The following is a 23658-nucleotide window of genomic DNA, read 5'->3' on the forward strand; positions in this document are numbered from 1 at the left end:
TCCTCCCATATCCCTATCGCTGTTACGGTGTCAAGTGGCCTGACAATGGATTCACACATTCATCAATCCTCACTTCAGATTTTTCTCCACTCCTTGAAGACTTGTTACCTTATTTATTTATTTATTTATTTATTGGATTTGTATGCCGCCCCTCTCCGGAGACTTGGGGCGGCTAACAGCGACAATAAAACAGTGTACAATAGTAATTTGGTATTGATGATTAAAAATCTATTAATATAAAAAACCAAACATACATACATACATACCATGCATAGAATTGTAAAGGCCTAGGGGGAAAGAGGATCTCAATTCCCCCATGCCTGGCGGCAGAGGTGGGTTTTAAGTTGTTTACGAAAGGCAAGGAGGGTGGCGGCAGTTCTAATCTCTGGGGGGAGTTGGTTCCAGAGGGCCGGGGCCGCCACAGAGAAGGCTCTTCCTTGGGTCCCGCCAGGCGACATTGCTTAGTTGACGGGACCCGGAGAAGATCCACTTTGCAATTTTTCCACCCAGAAGTCCCAATATAAACTCTTAAGATCAGATGCAATACACAAAGGTTTCTTACAAAGCCAATTACCGGTGCAAAATGATGAAATGGATGCATTTTGGCCACTGTGGGATGGTCTGTGGGATGGTCCTTTGCTATTTTCACACCGGCCCCCTCGCGCCTTGAGTTTGAACCCCCCCTCCCTGTATTCTATATTCTGCATATCCGAGAAATTGTGGGAGAGATTTTGGCTTGGGGGCCTTTTCCGACAAGTCTCCGTTTCCTAAAATGCCGTTCTCTTTTTCCTTGCAAAATTGCTCTCTGGTTTCCCCCCCCCCTCCCGCTGCATTTCAGGGGCCTTTAAACTGTATGACCTGGATAACGACGGCTACATCACAAGAGATGAGATGCTAGACATTGTAGATGCTATTTACCAGATGGTGGTGAGTATACAAACCGTGGTTGGTTACTTCTGGAGCGAGAGCCAATTGCAGGAAGTTGTTGCTGCTTCTTTCCTGCCTGTGACGTCTTCACTTTCTTTGACCAGGGCAACACAGTGGAGCTGCCCGAAGAGGAAAACACCCCAGAGAAGAGGGTGGACCGGATTTTTGCCATGATGGACAAAGTGAGTCTTCTTCTCCAGATTATTTGGTATTATTAGATAGGTAGGTAGGTAGGTAGGTAGATAGGTAGGTAGGTAGGACGGACGTAGGACGGATAGACAGACAGACAGACAGATAAAATGGAAGATGATAGATAGATAGATAGATAGATAGATTAAATGATAGAGATAGATAGATAGATAGATAGATAGATAGATAGATAGATAGATAGATAGATAGATTAAATGGAAGATAGACAGACAGACAGACAGACAGACAGACAGACAGGTAGGTAGGCAGGCAGGCAGATAAAATGGAAGATGGATGGATAGATAGATAGATAGATAGATAGATAGATTAAATGGAAAATAGATAGATAGATTAAATGACAGATAGACAGACAGACAGACAGACAGACAGACAGACAGACAGATAGATGATAGACAGACAGACAGACAGACAGACAGACAGACAGACAGACCGGTAGGCAGGCAGGCAGGCAGGCAGGCAGATAAAATGGAAGATGGATGGACGGACGGACAGACGGACCGACAGATAAAATGGTAGATGATAGATAGATAGATAGATAGATAGATAGATAAATGAAAGAGAGAGAAAGAAAATATATAACAATATCAATACCCACAAGAGACTTAATCCTGTGTGTTGACAATTCTTTTGAGTCCATGGTCCTATGACCTGATTACTGACCTACCTCATTAATTCATCCCCAAGAAGGAGCATGGACCGGATGACCTCTTGGGACCCCCTCCAACTCTCACGAGAGCCCCCTGCCTCACCTTAACCCCTGTCTCTCCTTTTCTTCCAGAACGCTGATGGGAAATTAACCTTGCAGGAGTTCCAAGAAGGCTCTAAAGCTGACCCTTCCATTGTCCAGGCACTTTCTCTTTATGACGGACTGGTATAGTCCCACCGTCGAGGCTTTGGTGAGCATCCAAACCTCCAGCCAGGTTTCAACTTTCCATTTAAATAAGGAAAAGGGAACATATCTAAAAAAGAAAAGAGAAAGGAAAATATAGAAAGGATCTAAAAAAAAAATCTGAATAATATTTTTTCTTTTTTTGACTTGACGTCAATTTCATTTGTGTGGTAGCTCAGAGCAACAACAGTATTGTGTTGTGTTCAGAACAATAGAACACAATAACAATCTGAATACATGCACAAATGTAGAACCTTGTTCAAACCACCAGTGAACAGATAATTTAACATTGGGGTCAAAGACCAAAACATCCTGGATTTTGCAATACAATGCGTTGCAGTAGAACGAATCCTGCATGTATTAAAACAATAAGGGGAATAAATAATGGCTGGTGCCTGGCAGGGAGGGATTTAATGTTTCCGTCCAAATTTAATGTTTCCTTCCAAATTTGATTCCAACTTAGATTGCATCATTCATTCCATTCCAATTCATTAATTAATTCATTCATTTATATTTCCTTCATTCCTTCCTTCTCTCCTTCCCACCCTCCTCTCATTCTCTCCCTCCCACTCGCTCTCTTCTCATCCCCTTCCTTCCCTCTTTCCATCCCTCCCGTCCCTCCCTCCTCTTATTCTCCCTCCCTTCCTTTTATACAGCCTTCCTTCCTTCCCTCCCTCTGTCATTCATTCATTCATTCATTTTATATTTCCTTCCCTCTCTCCCTCCTCTCATTCCCATCCTTCCTTCCCTCTCTCCTTTCATTCTCCCCCCTTTCTTTTATACAGCCTTCCTTCCCTCCCTTCATTCATTCATTTTATATTTCCTCCTCTCCCTCTCATTCCCTTCCTTCCTTCCCTCTTTCATTCATTCAATTTTTATGGCCATTCCATCTCAAACCAGGCAACTAAAATGTTCAACGGTATTATACATTTCCTAAAGGCAGGGCATGAATTGTATAAATATATAAAATCATAACATCCATCAAGGAACTTTGGGCTTTTCATCTGGCTCTCTTCTCTTCTCTCTTCTCTTCTCTTCTCTCCTCTTCTCCTCTTCTCTCCTCTCCTCTCCTCTTCTCCTCTTCTCTTCTCTTTTCTCTCCTCCTTTCCAGACGCAACGAGACGTCCTTTTTCCAGTGACATCAAGCTGCCTCCCCCAACAAGACCCTCGTCCAACGTTACTCTTCTGTTAACTTGCGAGCAAGGGGGGCCTTCCAAGTTTGACCTCGGCCTCGAAACTCTTTTCTCCGCTTGGACTCGTCCCCCATCGGCTGCTTCGATTATCATTTTTTCCCTTTTTTTCCGAAGAGACAGCACGGAAGGGCAGGGGGTGGGAATCCTTTACGGGACGGAGGTGGTTCTCGCACACCTATTTTTTTCCCCTTTTGCGTTTTGTCTGGAATGAACTTGAGATGTCGTAATTTCTTTCCCGGGGGACGGGCGGGGGCAGGCAGAGGGTTCGAAGAGACTTGCGAGGCTATTGATTAAATCAAACTGGAAAAAATTGGAGTGAGGTCGGGGAGAGGGGCACAGGGCTGGGGGCTTTAAGCAAAACCAAACAGGAACCTGGATCAAAATCACTTGGAAATCTCATTTTCTCCCTAACATTTGGATTTGCTGCAATTTGCATCGCTCAGGATTTGGGTGGGTGGGGTAGGTCTGCATGTACAAAGCTCTCTTTTTATGCTCCAGAGTGATGCACAAAATGCCTCCTCCCATTTCCTTTGGATTTGATTTGTGTGTGTGTATGTGTATGTGGGTGTGGGTGTCTGTTCTGCCTGGCCGGCTGGCCACCCAAACAAGGCAATTTTACAAACAAACACACACAGCTTGCAAAAGGCAAAAGGTTTCTTTATGTACAAAATGGGCTGAAAACCTCAGCGACTGGTTTATGAGTCCAAGGGTCAGGCTTAACGACTCAAGACAGCAACAAAAGTCTCTCTGGCTTACGTCAGCCAATTGCTCATTTTGAATGTCAGAATTCGAAAACTGTCCAAAAGAAAAACCAAACCACGAAGCATCAAAGTCTCTGTTCCTTTTCAAATCGGAACGATAAATTCCCACACCGCCTTCTGAAACCCTTCCCTTTTTAACCCTGCTGTAGCGTCCTTGATTACTGACAGCTGTGACTTAGAATCTCCGCCTGTGTCTGCGCAGCTGCTCCTGGCGTCCCAGCATTCTACACACCCTGACATTGAGGATGGGGTCATCCATCACCTCATTTGACCCAGATGAGGCCCTGACTGGAGATCCTACAGGCTCTGCAGGTCTCTCTGCCTCTCCTTCCACATCAACCTCTCCGTCCCCTTCACTGTCTGACTCTTCGTTAAGCCGGACGGGTCCTCTTTGGTCTGACGGACCCGGCTCCTCTGAGTCAAAATCAGTGGCCAAAGGAGCTGGCCATGAGCCAACCACAACAGTGTGTAAGTGTAACTAAGGGACAGTGGGTGTTTTCTCTTTGTGGCCGCTGCCTATTTATTCAGTGCTTTCATAACAAGCTTGTCGGCCGAAAGATCAAACACCGAAAATGGTGTGAGTGTGTTTGTGTGTGTTTGTTATTTTGAAATGTTAAGCCCTGGATCTGTAACCACGCACACAGGCAGCCCGGCTAAAGTCAAGGGGGGCTGGTAAATTCTGCCCCCTCCCCCCTTTTTAAAAAAATGTCTCTTTGTCTTTTGTTGTTGTCGTTGCCGTTGTTTTGTCCGTCACAACTGTTGTGTGAGGCTTCACTTTGGGTGGGTGGGAGGGTCGGGAGGCCATGCATCTTTGCCTTGCTTTGAAAGAGCTTCAACGCTCACCAATTCCGGTCTCCAAAAAACTTCCATGCCTGCGTATTAAAAAGAAACAATACTGTACAACAAAAGAAACATTATTTCTTATTTCTTTTATTTCCTTGGGAATCTCTGCAAAAAGAGAACTTGGACCCTTGTAAATAGTTCAGGGCTTGGGAGGTATTTCTAATTTTTTATTTTTAAAAGGGAGGGGGAAGCAGGCGACGTTTAGGGTCTATTTATTATTTATTTATTAATTGGACTTATTAATTTGTTTATTAATTGGTCCCTATGGGGGAAAAAAATAACGCCATGATTATTAAACCAGGCGCTCTTGATTTTACAATTCAGACTGGAACCTCCCATTGTTACACAAGGTGGACTTCAAGGTGTCTCTTTTTTTTTGTCTAAAAACGAAAGTGAAAGTAAAGAAATACCTAACAACAGCTTCCATTCATTTATCCAAAGGACTAACATTAATAGAATGTCCCTGTTGGAGTAATATAGCAAATGCATCAAGCACATGCTGCCCCCTCGTGGCTCAGCTTAGGTACTGCATCCCCCTGAGTAAAAATAGGGAAAAGTTATTAATAATTATAGAAAATGATGCCACCTGTCAAGCTGACATGTAATTTAATTTAATTTAATTTAATTGCAGGATATGTGGACAAAATAGGTCAAGTTAGTGCATTTCTAGGGCAACATTATTCAACTTGGCAACTTCAACTCTCAGAATTCCCCAGCTAACACATTTTAAGACATATGGACTTCAACTCCCCAAATTCCCCACTTGGGCTTGTTTGAAGATGGGTGGACTTCAATTCCCTAGCTAGGAATTCTGGGAGTTGGAGTCCATAGATCTTAAAGTGGCTAAGATTGAGGAAACGCTGCTTTGGGACGTTCCAGATGCTGCCCTCCAGTGCATGATGTAGGTACTAGCAGGTTAAAAGTGAAGAAGGGAGAAATTTATTGGACTATATACTGCCCTCTGGTGTGCCACTTGGATATTTCACCTGCCCCATGGAGAAAATATTGAATTCTATTGCACCTTGTCAATTTGGGACTGTATTGAATGCAGATGCCAGTGATGTAGCTATTGCTACAAAGCAGACCCTTGGGATGGAGGCTTTTCAAAACAGAGAAGATGAAAAGATGAAAGAAGACAGAAATTTCTTCTTAGTTTTAGGTTGCTTCCCTCCTTCATTAGTTTGCATTCGTTGCTTTTTAGCAATAGCAATAGCACTTAGACTTACTGCTTCCTAGTGCTTTTACAGCCTTCTCTAAGTGGTTTACAGAATCAGCCTCTTGCCCCCAACAATCTGGGTCTTCTTTTGACGAAGAAGGAAGGACGGAAGGCTGAGTAAACCTTAAGCTGGTGGTGAGATTTGAACTGCTGAACTACAGCAGATAGATAGGCAGACAGACAGAGAGGGAGATAGGGATAGACAGATAGATAGATTAAATGGAAGATAGATAGATAGATTAAATGGAAGATAGATAGATAGATTAAATGGAAGATAGATAGATAGGGATGGGTGGATAGATAGATAGATACCGTAGATGGATGGATGGATAGATAGATAGATAGATAGATAGATAGATAGGGATAGATAGACAAGCAGACAGACAGATATAGGGATAGATAGATAGATATTTAGCATTTAGACTTACATATCGCTTCCTAGTGCTTTTACAGCCCTCTCCAAGCGGTTTACACAGTCACCCTCTTGCCCCCAACAATCTGGGTCCTCATTTGACCCACTTCAGAAGTATGGAAGGCTGAGTCAACCTTGAGCCGGTGGTGAGATTTGAACTGCTGAACTAACATCTAGCAGTTAGCTAAAGTAGCCTGCAGTGCTGTCCTCTGACCATTGCACCACCTTTGCCCTGCCTTCGGGTGTTTTGGAGAATAGGCTGCCCCCCATCTTCTCTTTGACAGCCCCACAAATATTGGAAGACAGTTGTAATATCTCCCCTGGTCCTTCTCTTTGTTAGACTAGCCATCGTACACTCGGCCTCCAGACCCAAACTCTGGTTTGGGCTAAAAACCCTTTCTCAAAGCATCAAGTATCCCAGTTTGGGATCCTATTTATGACCTATTTGAGACTACATTTGGAATACTGTGTCCAGTTCTGGAGACCTCACCTACAAAAAGATATGGATAAAATTGAACGGGTCCAAAGACGGGCTACAAGAATGGTGAAAGGTCTTAAGCATCAAACTTTATCAGGAAAGACTTCATGACCTCCATCTGTCTAGTCTGGAGGACAGAAGGGAAAGGGGGGACAGGATCAAAACATTTCAATACGTTAAAGGGTTTAATAAGGTTCAGGAGGGAAGAGTTTTTAATAGGAAAGTGAACACAAGAACAAGGGCACAATCTGAGGTTAGTTGGGAGGAAAATCAGAAGCAACCTGAGAAAATATTTGACTGAAAGAGAAGTAGATGCTTGGAACAAACTTCCAGCGGACGTGGTTGGTCAATCCACAGCCCCTGAATTTAAACATGCCTGGGATAAACATAGATCCATCCTAAGATAAAATAGTATAAGGCAGACTAGATGGACCAGGAGGTTTTTTTTCCCTGCCGTCCATCTAGGTTTCTATGACCTGAGGTTGCCAAATTCCAGCTGGAAAAAAACCCTGGAATATGGACTGTGGTCTTGACAGGTCTGGAAAAAACCTTTTGGCCTCAGGCAAGTGACCAGTTCTGTTGCAATCGGACCTTATCACTTCCTGACAGCTCACGAGTTGTAGATCCCCCAAGAGGCCTGCCAAATTCCCCCCCCCCCCCCGGCTGCTGTGTCCGATGGTGCAATAGTTAAAATTATAACTGGGGCATGGGTCTCCCCCCTTGACAGTTGTCCAACCCACTTAATTTGGCCCCAAAACTATTGGCGAAGTTTGAATAACTCAAAACAACCTGCCAGCGCGGTGACAAGAAGACAAGGAAGGGGAGCTTGTTAAAGTTGGACTGTGCCCTTCTTGGTTCCTCCTCCTCCAATAATTGGGGAGGGGTATATATATATATATTCTGGGATGGCTCAAAGCAGAGAGAATTGGTGGGGAGACCCCAGGTTTTAACCTGCAGCTGATTTTTTATATTTTGCATTTGCAGGCAACAACGGTAAGTGACATTGCAAGAAAGGAGTGGGGGAAAACCTTTTAGCCAAGTTTTGAAGAGTTGCAAAAAGTTTGGGAGAGTTTTAAAGAAGATTCGTGAGAAAGAAGTAACGTCTGATATAGGGGGATTTAAAAAAGGAGAGTAAAGGAAGAAGGAAGTCACATATGAAAAGAGAAAGGAGAAAATATAAATGCATGCGCGTTGAATGAAAAGGAGGTCAGAAACTGACTATTTTTTTGAGATAAGTTGATTAGCAAAAGAAGATTATAATGAAAAGAGGGGATAAAATATGATTGTGAAGAATATCAGAAGCCACTTTCTTTGTACACTGCTCAAAAAAATAAAGGGAACACTCAAAGAACAAACCCTAGATCTGAATGAATGAAATATTCCCATTGAATACTTTGTTCTGTACAAAGTTGAATGTGCACGACAGCAGGTGAAATTGATGGTCAATCAGTGTTGCTTCCTAGGTGGACAGTTTGATTGTACAGAAGTTGGATTGACTTGGAGTTATTTTTGTTGTTTAAGTGTTCTCTTTATTTTTTTTTTAGCAGTATATATTTCTTCCTCTTTTTTCAAATTTTCTTCATTTTTTCCTTTTCTTGCTCTTTTCTTTCTTTCTTTCTTTCTTTCTTTCTTTCTGTTTCTTTCCATTTCTTTCTGTTTCTTTCTCTCTCTTTCTTTCTCCCTTCCTTCCTCCCTTCCTTCCTTTTTCTTTGCTCTTCCTCACTTCCTAATAGTTTCCCCTCTTTGAGTTTCAATTTGTATCTTCTTTTTAAACCCTTCCTCTCTTTTTTTAATTTTCTATTTTATTATCCCGTTTCCTTCCCTTTTCTCCTTTTCTGCACCTGTTGAATAACACTGGCTGGTGATTGGAAAGAGATTGAAACTGACAGGACAAAAGGAAAAGCCGAAAATTGCAGCCGGCTCCTTGCCCAGAATAAATAAATTGCTCTTTTGTACAAGGGGAACTGAAAGTACAAACTTGAGTTGTTTAAAGGAGCCAGTGGACAAATGTTTATTTTGGATGGTGCCGATAATGCCCCAGATTTGAAAGGCCTGTTTTCTGCTGAGCTGGACATCCTCTATTGAAAAAGTCTCTACGGGAAAAATAACAACACTTTTTTTTCTCACTGAATTGGGTCAGAATAATAGCAATAGCATTTAGATTTATAGACCACTTAACAGTGTTTTTGCATCCCTCCCTAAGTGGTTTACAGAATCCGCCTCTTGCCCCCCACAATCTGGGTCCTCATTTGACGAAGGAAGGAAGGAAGGAAGGAAAAGGGAAGATGGCAATAGCATTTAGACTTATTTACTGCTTCCTAGTGCTTTCACAGCCCTCTCTAAGCGGTTTACAGAATCCGCCTCTTGCCCCCAACAATCTGGGTTCTCATTTTATCCACCTTGGAAGGATGGAAGGCAGAGTCAACCTGAAGGGAGGGAGGGAGGGAGGGAGGGAGGAAGGAAGGAAGGAAGGAAGGAAGGAAGGGGGAAGATAGTAAGATAGTGCCCCCTTGTTCTTGTGTTCACTTTCCTATTAAAAACTCTTCCTTCCTAAACCTTATTTAACCCTTTCACATATTTAAATGTTTCGATCCTGTCCCCCCTTTCCCTTCTGTCCGCCAGACTATACAGATTGAGTTCATGAAGTCTTTCCTGATCCGTTTTATGCTTAAGACCTTCCACCATTTTTGTAGCCCGTCTTTATCCTTTTTGTAGGTGAGGTCTCCAGAACTGGGCACAGTATTATTCCAAATGTGGTCTCACCAGCGCTCTATCCAGCAGGATCACAATCTACCTCTTCCTGCTTGTTATACCTCTAGCTATGCAGCCAAGCATTCGACTCGCTTTTCCTACCGCCTGACCGCATTCACTACCCCTAAATCCTTCCCTTCTGAAGTTTTTGCTAACACAAAACTGCCAATACAAGACTCATATTGATGCTTAAGACCTTCCACCATTTTTGTAGCCCGTCTTTGGACCTGTTCAATTTTATCACTATTTTTTGAGTTAGTTAAGCAAATTTTGAGTCTAAGGAGAGGGGCGGCATACAAATCTAATACATAATAATAACAATAATAACAATAAAATCATTATGGTTGTTAAGTGATGCTCATGTTTGTTTATTTTTAGTCTGGAAAAAGAATCAGTTGGGTTTGGGGGTCTTCTGTAGATATTCAGATTCTGCCTGTTAATCTCATGGGTTTTTCCCCCCTTGGATTGACATATAAGCACAATAAAGTATTATTATTATGATTATTATAGACTCAATGTCTCAGCGCAAAGGCCTTGTGGTTCTGGCCTACAGTGGTGGCTTGGACACGTCCTGCATCCTGGTTTGGTTGAAAGAACATGGCTACGATGTCATCGCTTACCTGGTGAGACAACTTCTCAAGGACTCCAAGTCGGTGTTATTCAAACTTGGCAACTTTAGGAGGGGTGGACTTCAACTCCCAGAATTCCCTGGTTAGCAGGCTTTAAAATAGGTGGACTTCAACTCCCAGAATTCCCTGGTTAGCAGGCTTTAAAATAGGTGGACTTCAACTCCCAGAATTCCCTGGTTAGCAGGCTTTAAAATAGGTGGACTTCAACTCCCAGAATTCCCTGGTTAGCAGGCTTTAAAATGGGTGGACTTCAACTCCCAGAATTCCCTGGTTAGCAGGCTTTAAAATAGGTGGACTTCAACTCCCAGAATTCCCTGGTTAGCAGGCTTTAAAATAGGTGGACTTCAACTCCCAGAATTCCCTGGTTAGCAGGCTTTAAAATAGGTGGACTTCAACTCCCAGAATTCCCTGGTTAGCAGGCTTTAAGATGGGTGGACTTCAACTCCCAGAATTCCCAGCATGCTGGATGGGGCATTCTGGGAATTGAAGTCCACCCATCTTAAAGTTGCCAAATTTAGGTAATTCTGAATTACCTTCTCCCAATATTGGAAAAATACAGAAACCCCTTAGAAAAAGCATTAATTAATAAAATATATAATTGTTCCGAAATGGACAAACTGACGATGGAATTAAGGGGCCAAAAAGACTCTGAGTATCATAAAATATGGGCAAAATGGCACAGATTGAGTTAAGAAATAGAACTTTTTAAAAATCACAAAAGATATATAAAGATTAGTAAAATAAAGAATATAAATATGCAAATATGAATGATCTGAATAGGGATTTTGTGATTCTATGGAATAATACGAGTATTACTGTAATTAATTGATATGTATATTATGTATAGGATTTAATGAAATATCTGAGGTAGCAATGCAGAAATACTGAATATTTGCTGATGTTATAATTTTTGTTGTTTTGGGTTTTTTTTGTCTGTTCTTTGTTGCTATTTATTTTTTTTAAAATACATTTGAAAACCAATAATTTTTTTAAAATAAATAAATAAATAAGGTTGCAAAGTTTAAGAGAGATGGCAAGGGCTTGAGTGATTGAAGTTGCAGGCGGATCCCAGGTAGAAATTCAACAGGTGTAATCTCCTTATTTATCAAGACAAGGTTCAAGATGCCTTATGATGAATCTTGCTTTAGTTAGCAGAGAACTTCAGCCTTTTGGACTTTTGCCTCTGCTTCTCCCCCCTTATTTGCTATTTGGACTTATTTTTATTGCCACGCAAGACAAACAATGTGGCCAGTTAATTCCCTTGCAGCGATATGGTTTAAATGCCTGAGACTAGGAAAAAAGTGAGACTAGATGACCTCTGGGTGCCATTCCAAGCAAGTCAGTATTTTCCCCTTAGGAAGTGCAGAGAAAGATGGAGGGGGGGCTTATAGGAAGAGCTGGGCATGTCCCTCCCATTTCCCTTTTCTCTCTCTCTCCTTCCTTCCTACCTTCCTTCCTTCCGTCCTTCCTTCCCATTCCCATCTCCCTCCCTCCATCCCTCTCTCCCATCTCCCTTTCCTTCCTTCTTTCCCTACATCCCTCCCTCCTTCCTTCCCTTCGTTCCTCCCTCTCTCCCATCTCCCCTTCCTTCCTTCCTTCCTCCTTCCTTCCTTCCTTCTCTCCGTCCCTCCATCCCTCCCTCTCTCCTATCTACACATCCTTCCTTCTTCCTTTCTTCCCTCCCTCTCTCCCTCTTTTTTACTTCTCTCCTTCTTTCTCTCACTCTTCCTCCTTCCCTCCTTCCCTTCCCTTCCTCCTTTTTGCTCTTCTCCTTCTCTTAATTTCTTCCCTTAGTTTATACCCCTCTGCCCTTCCAGAATTTAGCCGCCTCCTTTTCCAGTATATTCTACCATACTCCCAAATTAGGGATAACGAGACCCCCTTTAAACAATTAAGGATTTGGTGCCTTTGTCCCTTTAAAAACACACACACCCAAAAAGCTGATTTCCTTCTATTTTTCTCCCCTTAAATATTTTCCAGGCCAACATTGGACAAGATGAAGACTTTGAAAAGGCGAGAACGAAGGCTCTTTCTTTGGGTGCCAAGAAGGTGAGGGGTTAGTTTTGCCTCCTCCACTTGGCCTCCATTGGCTTAGTCAAGGTTTGCTGAAAGAAGAAGGGTTCAATTAAAACACACATGGACATCAACCCTTCTTCCAGAAGTTGTGGGCGCTCCATCAGTGGAGACTTTTAAGAAGAGACCACACCAGTGATGCCGGACCTTTTTTGGTTCACGTGCCAAACGGGTGGTGCTGGTTGGGGGCTGCTAGCATGTGTGACGTGCCCATACCCCTTCCTTCTCCCTGTCCGTCATGTAGACGAAGTGCCCGTCATTTCTCCTGCCCTATACTGTATGTATTTTTGCTGATAAGTGAAATGGCAGGGATTTGAACCTTACCGGGATTTGAACCTGTAATGTGTTGCATGCAAGGCAGGATATTAACCATTGAGCTACAGGCCTGCCTCGGAATCAACTTTTAACAGAGAAGAGCTGTATGGTTGATTTTCTGGCAGAATGACAGAATATATATTATATTTAAACATTATATATATATTTCTACATAATGGTCTATGAAAGATAAATATTTAAATATTATATGCTTCCTTTTGCAAAGGTGCGTTTGCTATGTATTTATTATGAGTCTTCGGAGAGGGGCGACATACACATCTAATATATTATTATTATTATTATTATTATTATTTATTTATCTATTTATTTATCTATTTATTTATCTATTTGTTTATTAGATTTGTATGCCGCCCCTCTCCATATTATATGTATGCTGATGTGATCCCCTCCTGTTTGCTTCCTGCTTAAGCAAGGGGTTGGACTAGACGACCTCCAAGGTCCCTTCCCACCCTCTTATCCTCCCCTGTTTCCCCCAGGTTTACATCGAAGACCTCCGCAGAGAATTTGTGGAGGGGTTCATTTGGCCCGCTGTCCAAGCTGGGGCTCTCTATGAGGACCGCTATCTCCTCGGCACGTCTTTGGCCCGTCCGTGTATCGCCCAGAAGCAGATAGAAATCGCCCTGAAGGAAGGAGCCCCATTCGTTTCTCATGGAGCTACAGGCAAGGTGGGATGAGCTGGGGGGCTTTTGGGGGGGGGTTGCTTGGTGTTTCCTGAGCTGGGTTGGTTTCTGGCAGATGTTTCATGACCCAAACATCCTCAGAGCTAGAAGGGATTGGGGTGTAAGGAGGAGGAGGAGAAGAAGAAGAGGAGGAGAAAGAGGGGAAGAGGAGGAGGAGGAGGAGAAGAGAAAGATGATGAAGAAGATGATGATGAAGAAGATGAAGAGGAGAAAAGAAGAAGACAATGATAGAGGAGGAGGAGGAGGAGGAGGAGAGGATGAAGAGGAAGAGGAAGAAGATGATGAAGAAGATGATAGAGGATGAAGAGGAGAAAAGAAGAAGACAATGATAGAGGAGGAGGAGGAGGAGGAGGAGGAGAGGATGAAGAGGAAGAGGAAGAAGATGATGAAGAAGATGATAGAGGATGAAGAGGAGAAAAGAAGAAGATGATGATAGAGGAGAAGGAGGAGGAGAAGAGGACGAAGAGGAAGAGGAAGAGGAAGAAGATGATGAAGAAGATGAAGAGGAGAAAAGACGAAGAAGACAATGATAGTGGAGAAGGAGGAGGAAAAGAGGAAGAGAAGGAGAAAAAGAGGAAGAAGAAGAGGAGGAGGAAGTAGTAGTAGTAGAAGAAGAAGAAGAAGAAGATGATGATGATAGTGGATGAAGAGGAGAAAAGAAGATGATAGAGGAGGAAGAGGAAGAAGAAGGAGAATAAGAGGAGGAAGAGGAGAAGAAGAAGAAGGAGGAGGATAAAAGAAGTAGAAGAAGATGATAGAGGAGGAGAAGGAAGGAGAAGGAGAAAGAGAAGAGTCAAGAGTTTGATGATGATGATGATGAGGATTAATATGAGGTATAGCACTGGTGATGTTCCCTATGAAACTTGCAAGAAAACCACCAAGCTCAGAGAGCACCAAAGACCCCACAGTTCAGCCCTGAGCTACAAAATATTCTCCATTATTGTGGATGATTTAAGTGGTTGCCCTGTCTATCTTTCCAGTGGACTCTTTAATTCATTGACCTTCAGGACAAAACCCTGCTGGAATCCAGACGGAGGGGAGGGAAGGAGACGGTCTATCTATGTTTGAAGGAAGCCAGCACCCAAATTTTCGGGAAATGCAAATTTGAGTTTCCAGCTTGAGCAAACTTAGCCAAGGCCTTAGGAAGCCCCCTTCTTGGATTTTGTCCTTCGGAGTAATTCTGAATAAGTCAAAGGAAAACAAGACTGTCCCTAAGTAGACAGCACTTGTTAAAAATTAGCTAAACTCAGTTTAGCTAGACCGGATTTTTCTGGAGTTAGCTGACAAGCTTAACTGCGCAGGCAAAAATGGGTTTATTCATTCATTCATTTTTAAAACTGTTTATGTTAATTTTTTTAATTTAATTTTTTATTGATTTTTATAATAACAATAGTATATCAATAAAAACATTCACACAACACATAACAATGTGCCCAGTGTTCAAACCACCAAACAACATTCATAGTCCTCCACCAAAATGGGGGCATATGTTCGATATATCATTTTAGCAATATATCTATTTACATATTATAAAGTAATTCTAATTTATTCTTTATTACCTTGGTCTTGAATTCTACTAACCACGTGTCCTCTTACCTTGTCCTATTGTCCCAATTCATTCATTCATTCATTCATTCATTCATTCATTCATTCATTCATTCATTCATATATTTATATATTCATATATTCATTCGTATATTCATTCATATATTCATATATTCATATATTCATTCGTATATTCACATATTTATATGCCACTCATTCCAACAAGGTTTTTAAATTGCTTTGAAGGTCACAAATTCCCATTTAGCGACAAATTTTTAAGTCCCCCTGATGCCTTACGCAATAGAGCGATGGGCAGAAGTTGTCATTTTATATATTTTTCTCTCTCTCTTTTAGCATTATTTCTCCTTGGATTGTTTTTAATCTTCTTCTAAAAACTCTAATTGAAAACAAACCTGCCCATTGTAAATCGTTAATACCTGCTGATGGAATAACAGTAAATTTACACAGGCTTGTAATTTTTTTTCCAGTGTATGGCTTACATTTTTCCACAAGAGGGAAGCAAAGACTGAGTTTTATCCAGATTCCTTTTGGATTGAAAAATTTGCTCTCTTTATTTAGCACAATGGAAACCGTCCCCCAGGGGCAGAGAAAGATTGCAGAATCAGGCTTTCTAAAAAGAAAAGAGGGTGTGGGAGGGATGGTTTTGCTCCAGTAGAGTGACAGTGGGAGGCTTGGGAATTCTGGAGGGAGTTTGGTAAAGGTTCTCTTCATTATTATTATTTTACCCCAGTGTCCTGAATTAATAGCAAAAGATTGACAGGTTCTAGTCCAGCTTTAGGCATGAAACCCAGGTGGGTAACTTTGGACCAATCACCAGGAGACGGTGAGTTCTAGTCCTGCCTTAGTCCAGATATAGTTATAGATGAATAAATGAGAGACATCACGATGTCTGGAATGTTTACATTTTTTTTTTAATATACTAAGCTTTCGTCATCCACTGCTGACATCATCAGAGTGTAAAATCCCAATTGAAGAAATGATTTATTTTATTTTATTTATTTATTTTATTTTATTAGATTTGTATGCCGCCCCTCTCCGAAGACTCAGGGCGGCTCACAACAACAAAAAACAGTATAAACAATGGAACAAATCTAATAATAAGAATTATATAAAAAACCCCAACTGTTAAAAAACCATACAACACATACATACCAAACATAAAATATAAGAAAGCCTGGGGAGATGTCTTAGTTAATAATAATAATAATAATAATTTATTAGATTTGTATGCCGCCCCTCTCCGAAGACTCGTTCCCCCATGCCTGGCGATATAGGTGGGTCTTGAGTAACTTGCGAAAGACAAGGAGGGTGTTCTAATCTCCGGGGGGAGTTGATTCCAGAGGGCCGGGGCCGCCACAGAGAAGGCTCTTCCCCTGGGGCCCGCCAAACGACATTGTTTGGTCGACGGGACCCGGAGAAGGCCAACTCTGTGGGACCTTATCGGCTGCTGGGATTCGTGCGGTAGAAGGCGTTTCCGGAGGTATTCTGGTTGCTTTTATATGAATATATACTATGCTTTTATATGAATATAATCACTAAATCCTACACGGGAAGAAACCCAAATATGCCAAGACCTTCATACCTGTACCTGTGAAAATCTACGAAAACAAATATATATGTATGTATGTATGTATGTATGTATGTATGTATGTATGTATACTGAAGGGATTGGATACTGTAGCCTAGAGGTTAATTCTCTGCCTTACAAGGCCAAGGTTGCAAGTTCAAGTCCCAGTGAGGGTATGGCTAGCTGATGAGGCCAAAATCAGGCCAAAATAGATCTATCCTAGTCTCCCTTAATTTTCAAATTCAGCAAAAACATGTGACACACACATAATACATATATATATGGTTTTTTTTTTCTGTTGGATTACAGCTTTACAAGGCAGAAGCCCCAGGATCAAATCCCAGTGAGGGTATGGCTAGCTGATGAGGCCAGAACAAGGCCGAAATAGTGCTATCCCAGTCTTCCTTAATTTTAAAAATTCAGCAAAAAAAAACCCCCATGTCATATATGTGTGTGTGTGTGTGTGTGTATGTATTTATGTATGTATGTATCACATGTTTTTGCTGAACTTTTAAAATTAAGGGTGACTAGGGTAGCACTATTTCGGCTTTGTTCTGGCCTCATCAGCTAGCCATATCTGACAGAAAAACATATGTGTGTGTTTGTGTGTAATGTTTTTGCTGAACTTAAAATTAAGGGAGGCTAGGATAGATGTATAATAGATCTATCCTAGTCTCCCTTAATTTTAAATTCAGCAAAAACATGTGACACATATAGAATATAGTTTGTCAGCTATGAACAAAGTTAACTGCCTTGGAAATGGCCCTGGGTTGGTCCGAGAGGCAAAAAGGAAGCTGTGATGTTCCTTCAATATACCAGGGTGATCCGTCAGAAAAAAAATACATGCACACACATGTAAATTGGATGGATAGATAGAAAGATAAATGAATTTATAGATATAGAATAGATGAGAGACCAGAGAGAAAAAGAGAGAGATGGGATTGATATACACTGCTCAAAAAAAATAAAGGGAACACTTAAACCACACAATATAACTCCAAGGAAATCAAACTTCTGTGAAATCAAACTGTCCACTGATTGACCGTCAATTTCGCCTGCTGTTGTACATGTTCATATTCAATGAGAATATTTCATTCGTTCAGCTCTAGGATGTGTTCGTTGAGGGTTCCCTTTATTTTTTTGGGTGCAGTTTATACATAAAATCAAGTGATTCGGGTCAGCATACATTTAATTCATGTTCAATGTTACGATGCAGTCTTAAGCCCAAAATGGGTTGAATTCAACTCAACTCGAGTTCAATATTTCTCCACATTTCCTTGAAGTGAAGGACACATTTCAGTACATTTAAGGCCACACTTATTGATTTTTATTTATTTATTTATTTATTTTTGTCAAATACACATTAATACACAATGAAGGCTCGCAGTGTTTTTCAACCAGTGTGCCCTGGCACACTAGTGTGCCGCGAGACATGGTCAGGTGTGCCGTGAAGAAGGAAGCTCAGGTTCCGGTCTCGCAACTTTTTGCTGAGAGAGAGAGAGAGAGAGAGAGAGAAAGCAAGAGAGAGAAAGAAAAGCAAGAGAGAGAGAGAGAAAAGGAGAGGAAGGGAGAGAGAAAAATGAGCAAAAACGGGAGGAAAAGAGGGAAATGAGAAAATGATTGAGACAGAGAATGAGAGGAAAGAGAGAGAAACAAAAGAGAGAGAGAGAAGTGACTCTTGATTTAAAGCACATGATAAAAAGCACCCAAAGAATAAGAGAGAAACCCCCCCCAGCCCTCACCTGTTTTTGGAAATGGTTCAAGAGTATGTGTATACACACACACACACACACGGGGGGGGGGGAAGACAGGGATGGAAAAAGAGAGAAGAGTGTCTTAGGGTATCATTTTGTGTCATTTTGGTTGGTGGTGTGCCCCAGGATTTTGTAAATGTAAAAAAATGTGCCGCGGCTCAAAAAAGGTTGAAAATCACTGTTATAGAGGATATAGCAGAGAAGAAATATGAGATATAGGGGAGACCATAGGACAGGGGACATAAGGCACTCTAGTGCGCTGAATTCAACTCCGCTCGGTGTGGCCTTTGACGTACTAAAATACCCCTTTTGCCTTCGAATCAATGTTCTCCCGGCCAAACTTTGCAGAAAGCTATGAGCCCTTAGAAGCATTTTTCCATTCGGATAAGTTTGGCTTGCAGGCAAATGGGTTGAGAGGCAATCCTACCCCTTCCCCCGTAATTGGAGACCTCAAACCTTCTTGACGCGCGCTGTCAATTTCTTTAACTGCTCCGGGCACCATCTGTATGAGGCTCCATGACCAAGAAGCAGATGGGAGAAGGAAGTTGGGTTAGATGTTGGCTCCAGAATCTGCCATCGCCGCCTCTTGGAGACTCCTGCCAACCACGATAAACTCAGTTACTCTCATCGGTCACGGGAATCTCAAGAAAGAGTGAAGGAGGCGTTAAGCTAGCATCTAGTTCAGTGTCATACGCAAAAGTTGTTGAGACTTTAGAAAGAGTGCAGAGAAGAGCAACGAAGAGGGTGAGGAGGCTGGAGGATAGTGTCTCCCAATATTTAAGGGGCTCCTATAAAGACGAGAGGGTCAAGCTATTTTCCAAAGCACCAAACAGCAAAGCAAGAAGCAACCCATGGAAACTAATCAATTTAGGAGAAATTAGCTTGAACATATTCAAATTATATATTTTTTAAAAATCCTTTTTTTAGTTGTGATATTCAAACTTATTTGATATATAATCTATTTTATTACAATATAATATGATATGCTTTGTTATTGGAATAATTACTTTATCAGACATATAGGATTATGGGTTTTTAAAATATTTTTTTGTTGCAGCATGAAGAATTATTTTACATATCATTTATTCTACTTAGTTGATTATAAGAAAACTGTTTTTTTTTTTGGAACAATGAGTTCAATAGATTTGTAAGATTCAAATAAGATGTGAATTTGATGATCAGCGATTAATGTAAAGGTTATTGTAATGTTTTTAAAGTAGATGGAGAAAAGCTATATTTTAAGAGGTTTTTGAATGTATAAGATACTATAGGTTTCTACAACCCTTTTGTGAAAGAAAGAGATATAAGAGCCTTCACTGAATGATTACAAAGTAAAAAGAAAAAAAATGTATATGTTTGATAATAAGCTTGATTTTGTATTGGAAACTATGTATTGTTTTTTAGTTTATGCTGGAGGAAAAAAATAAAAAAATATGATTAAAAAAACTTAGGAGAAATTTCCTAAGTGAGGACAATTAACCAGTGGAACTGCTTGCCACCAGAAGTTTTGGGTGTTCCAACACTGGAGGTTTTTGAGAAGGGACTGGATTGGGATAGTATAAGGACTCCTGTCTTGAAGAGGGGTTGGACTAGAGGACCTCCAAGGTCCCTGGGATTTCACTCCAGAATGGCTGAGGATGTGATGCTAGTTTCTGTTTTAAAAAGTGCGAATCTGGAGCTGTGTGTGAATTTCAAAGGAATCCTCCAAGGCCACCCTCTAAGTTTCCTTCTTAGGTAGGATTTGAACTCGTCCCGTCCTAAAAATGTGGCTCAACATGGTTAAAATGCAGACCATGCAGATTAGTCCCGAACCCACCTGCCCGGTGGATACTAGTAGTGGTAGATCACCTCCATAACTACGAGGAATTTGGGTGTCAGTTCATTTCCAATCCACCCCACCAATCCTGGAGTAAACAAATGGTCATAAATTGAAGGCTTCCTGTATTGGTCGGATGGGAGGCAACCAGGTGATTTTTAGCCAGGGGAGGGGGAAATAAAAATGACGGAGAGGTCCCCCAACCGAAGCATCCAGAAACCATTTCCGTTTGGGCCAAAAACGATTTGCAATTAATAATCTTCTTCCTTTTTAGGGCAATGATCAGATTCGGTTTGAGCTCAGCTACTACGCGCTCTCTCCTCAGATCAAGGTAAGCTACACAATGCAAAATATTTACAAACCTCTCGCATCCTGGACATAAATTTTTTCAACTCCTGCCCTCAAAACGTAGCTACAGAGCACTGCACACCAAGACAACTAGACACAAGAACCATTTCCCCCCGAACGCCATCACTCTGCTAAACAGATAATTCCCTCTCCCCTGTCAAACTATTCACTAAGTCTGCACTACTATGAACTCCTAGTTTTTTCTCATTGTTCCTATCACCCTTTTCCTCTCACTTAGGACTGTATGACTGTAACCTGTTGCTGGTATCCTTATGATTTATATTGACCGGTTCCTAATATGATTTGATTGCTTATTTGTACTCGGACGATCATTAAGTGTTGAATTTTATGATTCTTGACGAATTTATCTTTTCTTTTATGTACTCTGAGAGCAGACGCAGCAATGTCTAATCTAATTCTATTCTATTCCAATTCATTCTTCTTTTTTCTTCATTCCTCTCTTCTCTTCTCATCTAATTCATTCTTCTCTTCTTTTCTCTCTTCTCTTCTCCTCTTCATTCTTCTCTTCTCTTCTACTATCTACTCTACTTCTATTCTATTCTATTCTGTCTAATGTAATTCTATTCTATTGTAATTCATTCTTCTCTTCATTCCTCTCCTCTTCTTTTCTCTTCTAATTCATTCTTCTCTTCATTCCTCTCTTCTCATTTATTCCTCTCTTCTCCTCTCCTCTTCTCTTCTGATACTCTATTCTCTACTCTAATTCTATTCTGTTCTGTCTAATCTAATTCTCTTCTCTTCTAATTCATTCTTCTCTTCTCTTCATTCCTCTCTTCTAATTCATTCTTCTCTTCTCCTCTTCATTCATCTGTTCCCTTCCCTTCCCTTCCCTTCCATTCCATTCTACAATGCTCCAGCCCCTGGCCTTCAAGTCCCCACAACCATGTACTCAAATTTGAAAGTTTATTCTCTCTTTTCCTGGCAATGGTGTTTGGATTCAGCAGGGAGCATTTCAAAGCCCGAAGCCGCCACACACAGGCTTCTAAGTCTCCACTTTAATCTCTCCAAACAAAGGTGATCCCAAACCTTTTGCAAGGTGGGATTATTGTTTTTTTCACCCTGCCCAGGGCAAAATTTCAGTGGAAACTGAACCCTCCCGCCTTAATTGAGCTAGAAAGTATCAATTAAAACATCACAGGGACTTAGCAGAGGTTAAGGATGTCCTTTTGAGTGGCTGTTAGCTGGCGGTTGCTTTTTTAAAGTTATTATTATTATTTTTAAAGGGACTTAAATCAAATAATTTTTAATTCCTTGGATGGAACTGGACGGGGCTTTATCGTCTATTGAATGTATTACCCCAGAGTTCATCAGTTGTCTAGTACTAATTTGTAATAATACTATAATTAATACATCTGAATAAAACCAAGTCTATACTTTGAATCCTCCATACCTACCTACCTACCTACCTCCTTCTTTCCTCCTTTCTTTCCTTCCTCCTTTCTTTCCTTCTTTCCTTCCTCTTTAAATCCTTCTCTCATCTTTTCTCCCTTCCTCCCTTCTTTCCTTCTTTCCTTCTTCTTCTTCCCATCTCCTTCCTCCACCTCTTCCTCAATTCCTTCCTTCCTCTTTAAATCTTAATTCCCTCTCTCATATTTTCTTCCTCCCTCCCTTCTTTCCTTCTTTTATTCCTCTTCTTCCCACTCCTTCCTCCACCTCTTCCTCAATTCCTTCCTTCCTTTCTTCTTTACCTCCCTCCCTCCTTCCTTCCTATTCGAATCTTCTTCATTCCTTCTTTCATCTTTTTCTTCCTCCCTCCCTTTCCCCCCTTCTTTCATTCCTCTTCTTCCCACTCCTTCATCTCTTCCTCAATTCCTTCCTATTCGAATCTCCTTCCTTCCTTCTTTCATCTTTTTCTTCCTCCCTCCCTCCTTTTCCCCCCTTCTTTCGTTTTTCTTCTTCCTCTCTCCTTCCTCTACCCCTTCCTCAATTCCTTAACCCTTAAAGAGCAGAACTGACAGTTTCTTTGTTCCCGGCCTGATACCAAAGTGGTTTTTGGTCAGTGCCATAACAAACTTTATTTCCACGATATTTGCAGATCATTGCGCCCTGGAGAATGCCCGAATTTTATACCCGCTTCCGAGGACGGAGCGACCTCATGCACTATGCCAAGGTACCGGAATTTTAATCCTTTCTCTCCCCCCCCACCGGTGCTTTCTCGTTCCACCCTTTCTTCCTATACCACAAGCTGGTAGCCATCCCAGCCTTCGTCTCAGCATTGTAGTTATTTCCTAGAATCATTCTTTGTATTTGATGGTTGGCTTTCCACATTGACATGACTGGCCATTGAGCAGCCATTCAAAGTTACAATGGACTCTCCTTCCTTCCTTCCTTCCCACTACAATCTCTCCTTCCTTCCTTACCTATTTCTCTCCTCCTTCTCCTCCCCTTCCTTCCTTCCTCCCCACTTCGCTCCCTCTCCCCATTCTCCTTCTTTTTCCTCTCTCCCTCTTTTCTCCCATTCTCCCCCTTCCTTCCTTCCTTCCTTCCATCCTTCCCTATTTCTCTCCTCCTTCTCTTTCCCTTCGTTCGTTCATTCCTTCCTTCCTTTCTCCTTCCCTTCCTTCCTCCCCACTTCGCTCCCTCTCCCCATTCTCCTTCTTTTTCCTCTCTCCCTCCTCTCTCCTATTTTCCTTCCTTCCTTCCCTATTTCTCTCCTCCTTCTCCTCCCCTTCTTTCCTTCCTTCCTTTCTCCCTCCCTTCCTTCCTCCCCACTTTGCTCCCTCTCCCCATTCTCCTTCTTTTTCCTCTCTCCCTCCTTTCTCCTATTTTCCTTCCTTCCTTCTTTTCTTCCTTCTTTCCTTCCTTACCTATTTCTCTCCTCCTTCTCCTCCCCTTCCTTCCTTCCTTTCTCCCTCCCTTCCTTCCTCCCCACTTTGCTCCCTCTCCCCATTCTCCTTCTTTTTCCTCTCTCCCTCCTTTCTCCTATTTTCCTTCCTTCCTTCTTTTCTTCCTTCTTTCCTTCCTTACCTATTTCTCTCCTCCTTCTCCTCCCCTTCCTTCCTTCCTTCCTTCCTCCCTTCCTTCCTCCCCACTTCGCTCCCTCTCCCCATTCTCCTTTTTCCTTTCTCCCTCCTTTCTCCCATTCTCCTCCTTCCTTCCTTCCTTCCTCCCTCCCTCCCTCCCTTCCTCTCCCAGACAAGTCACAATAAACCAGATGAGGAGTTTTGCCCCCCTCCCTCCCTCCCCAG

The 23658-nt window shown here is 41.7% G+C and overlaps 2 protein-coding genes across 5 annotated transcripts in view; both read left to right on the forward strand.

The window, feature by feature from the left end:
- NCS1 (neuronal calcium sensor 1) overlaps positions 1 to 4892 on the forward strand; it is a 29384-nt gene extending 24492 nt beyond the window's left edge. For 2 of the 4 annotated variants that reach the window (XM_070758656.1, XM_070758654.1), the window contains 4 exons: positions 839 to 927; positions 1032 to 1109; positions 1916 to 2033; positions 3138 to 4892. In XM_070758656.1, coding sequence (XP_070614757.1) covers positions 839 to 927; positions 1032 to 1109; positions 1916 to 2014 — 266 coding nt within the window. In that variant the 3' untranslated portion in view covers positions 2015 to 2033; positions 3138 to 4892. Of the gene's footprint in view, positions 1 to 838; positions 928 to 1031; positions 1110 to 1915; positions 2034 to 2682 lie in introns of all 4 variants that reach the window. The other 2 variants (XM_070758655.1, XM_070758657.1) reach the window with 2 other exon arrangements.
- A 2945-nt stretch (positions 4893 to 7837) lies between these two features.
- ASS1 (argininosuccinate synthase 1) overlaps positions 7838 to 23658 on the forward strand; it is a 61685-nt gene continuing 45864 nt past the window's right edge. Inside the window, exons 1-6 of the mRNA XM_070758652.1 lie at positions 7838 to 7922; positions 10191 to 10303; positions 12290 to 12358; positions 13195 to 13383; positions 20376 to 20432; positions 22506 to 22580. Of these exons, the coding sequence (XP_070614753.1) occupies positions 10196 to 10303; positions 12290 to 12358; positions 13195 to 13383; positions 20376 to 20432; positions 22506 to 22580 (498 nt within the window). The 5' untranslated portion in view covers positions 7838 to 7922; positions 10191 to 10195. The remainder of the gene's footprint in view (positions 7923 to 10190; positions 10304 to 12289; positions 12359 to 13194; positions 13384 to 20375; positions 20433 to 22505; positions 22581 to 23658) is intronic.

The sequence above is a fragment of the Erythrolamprus reginae genome, chromosome 8, assembly GCF_031021105.1.
Source record: "Erythrolamprus reginae isolate rEryReg1 chromosome 8, rEryReg1.hap1, whole genome shotgun sequence".
Lineage (NCBI taxonomy): Eukaryota > Metazoa > Chordata > Lepidosauria > Squamata > Dipsadidae > Erythrolamprus > Erythrolamprus reginae.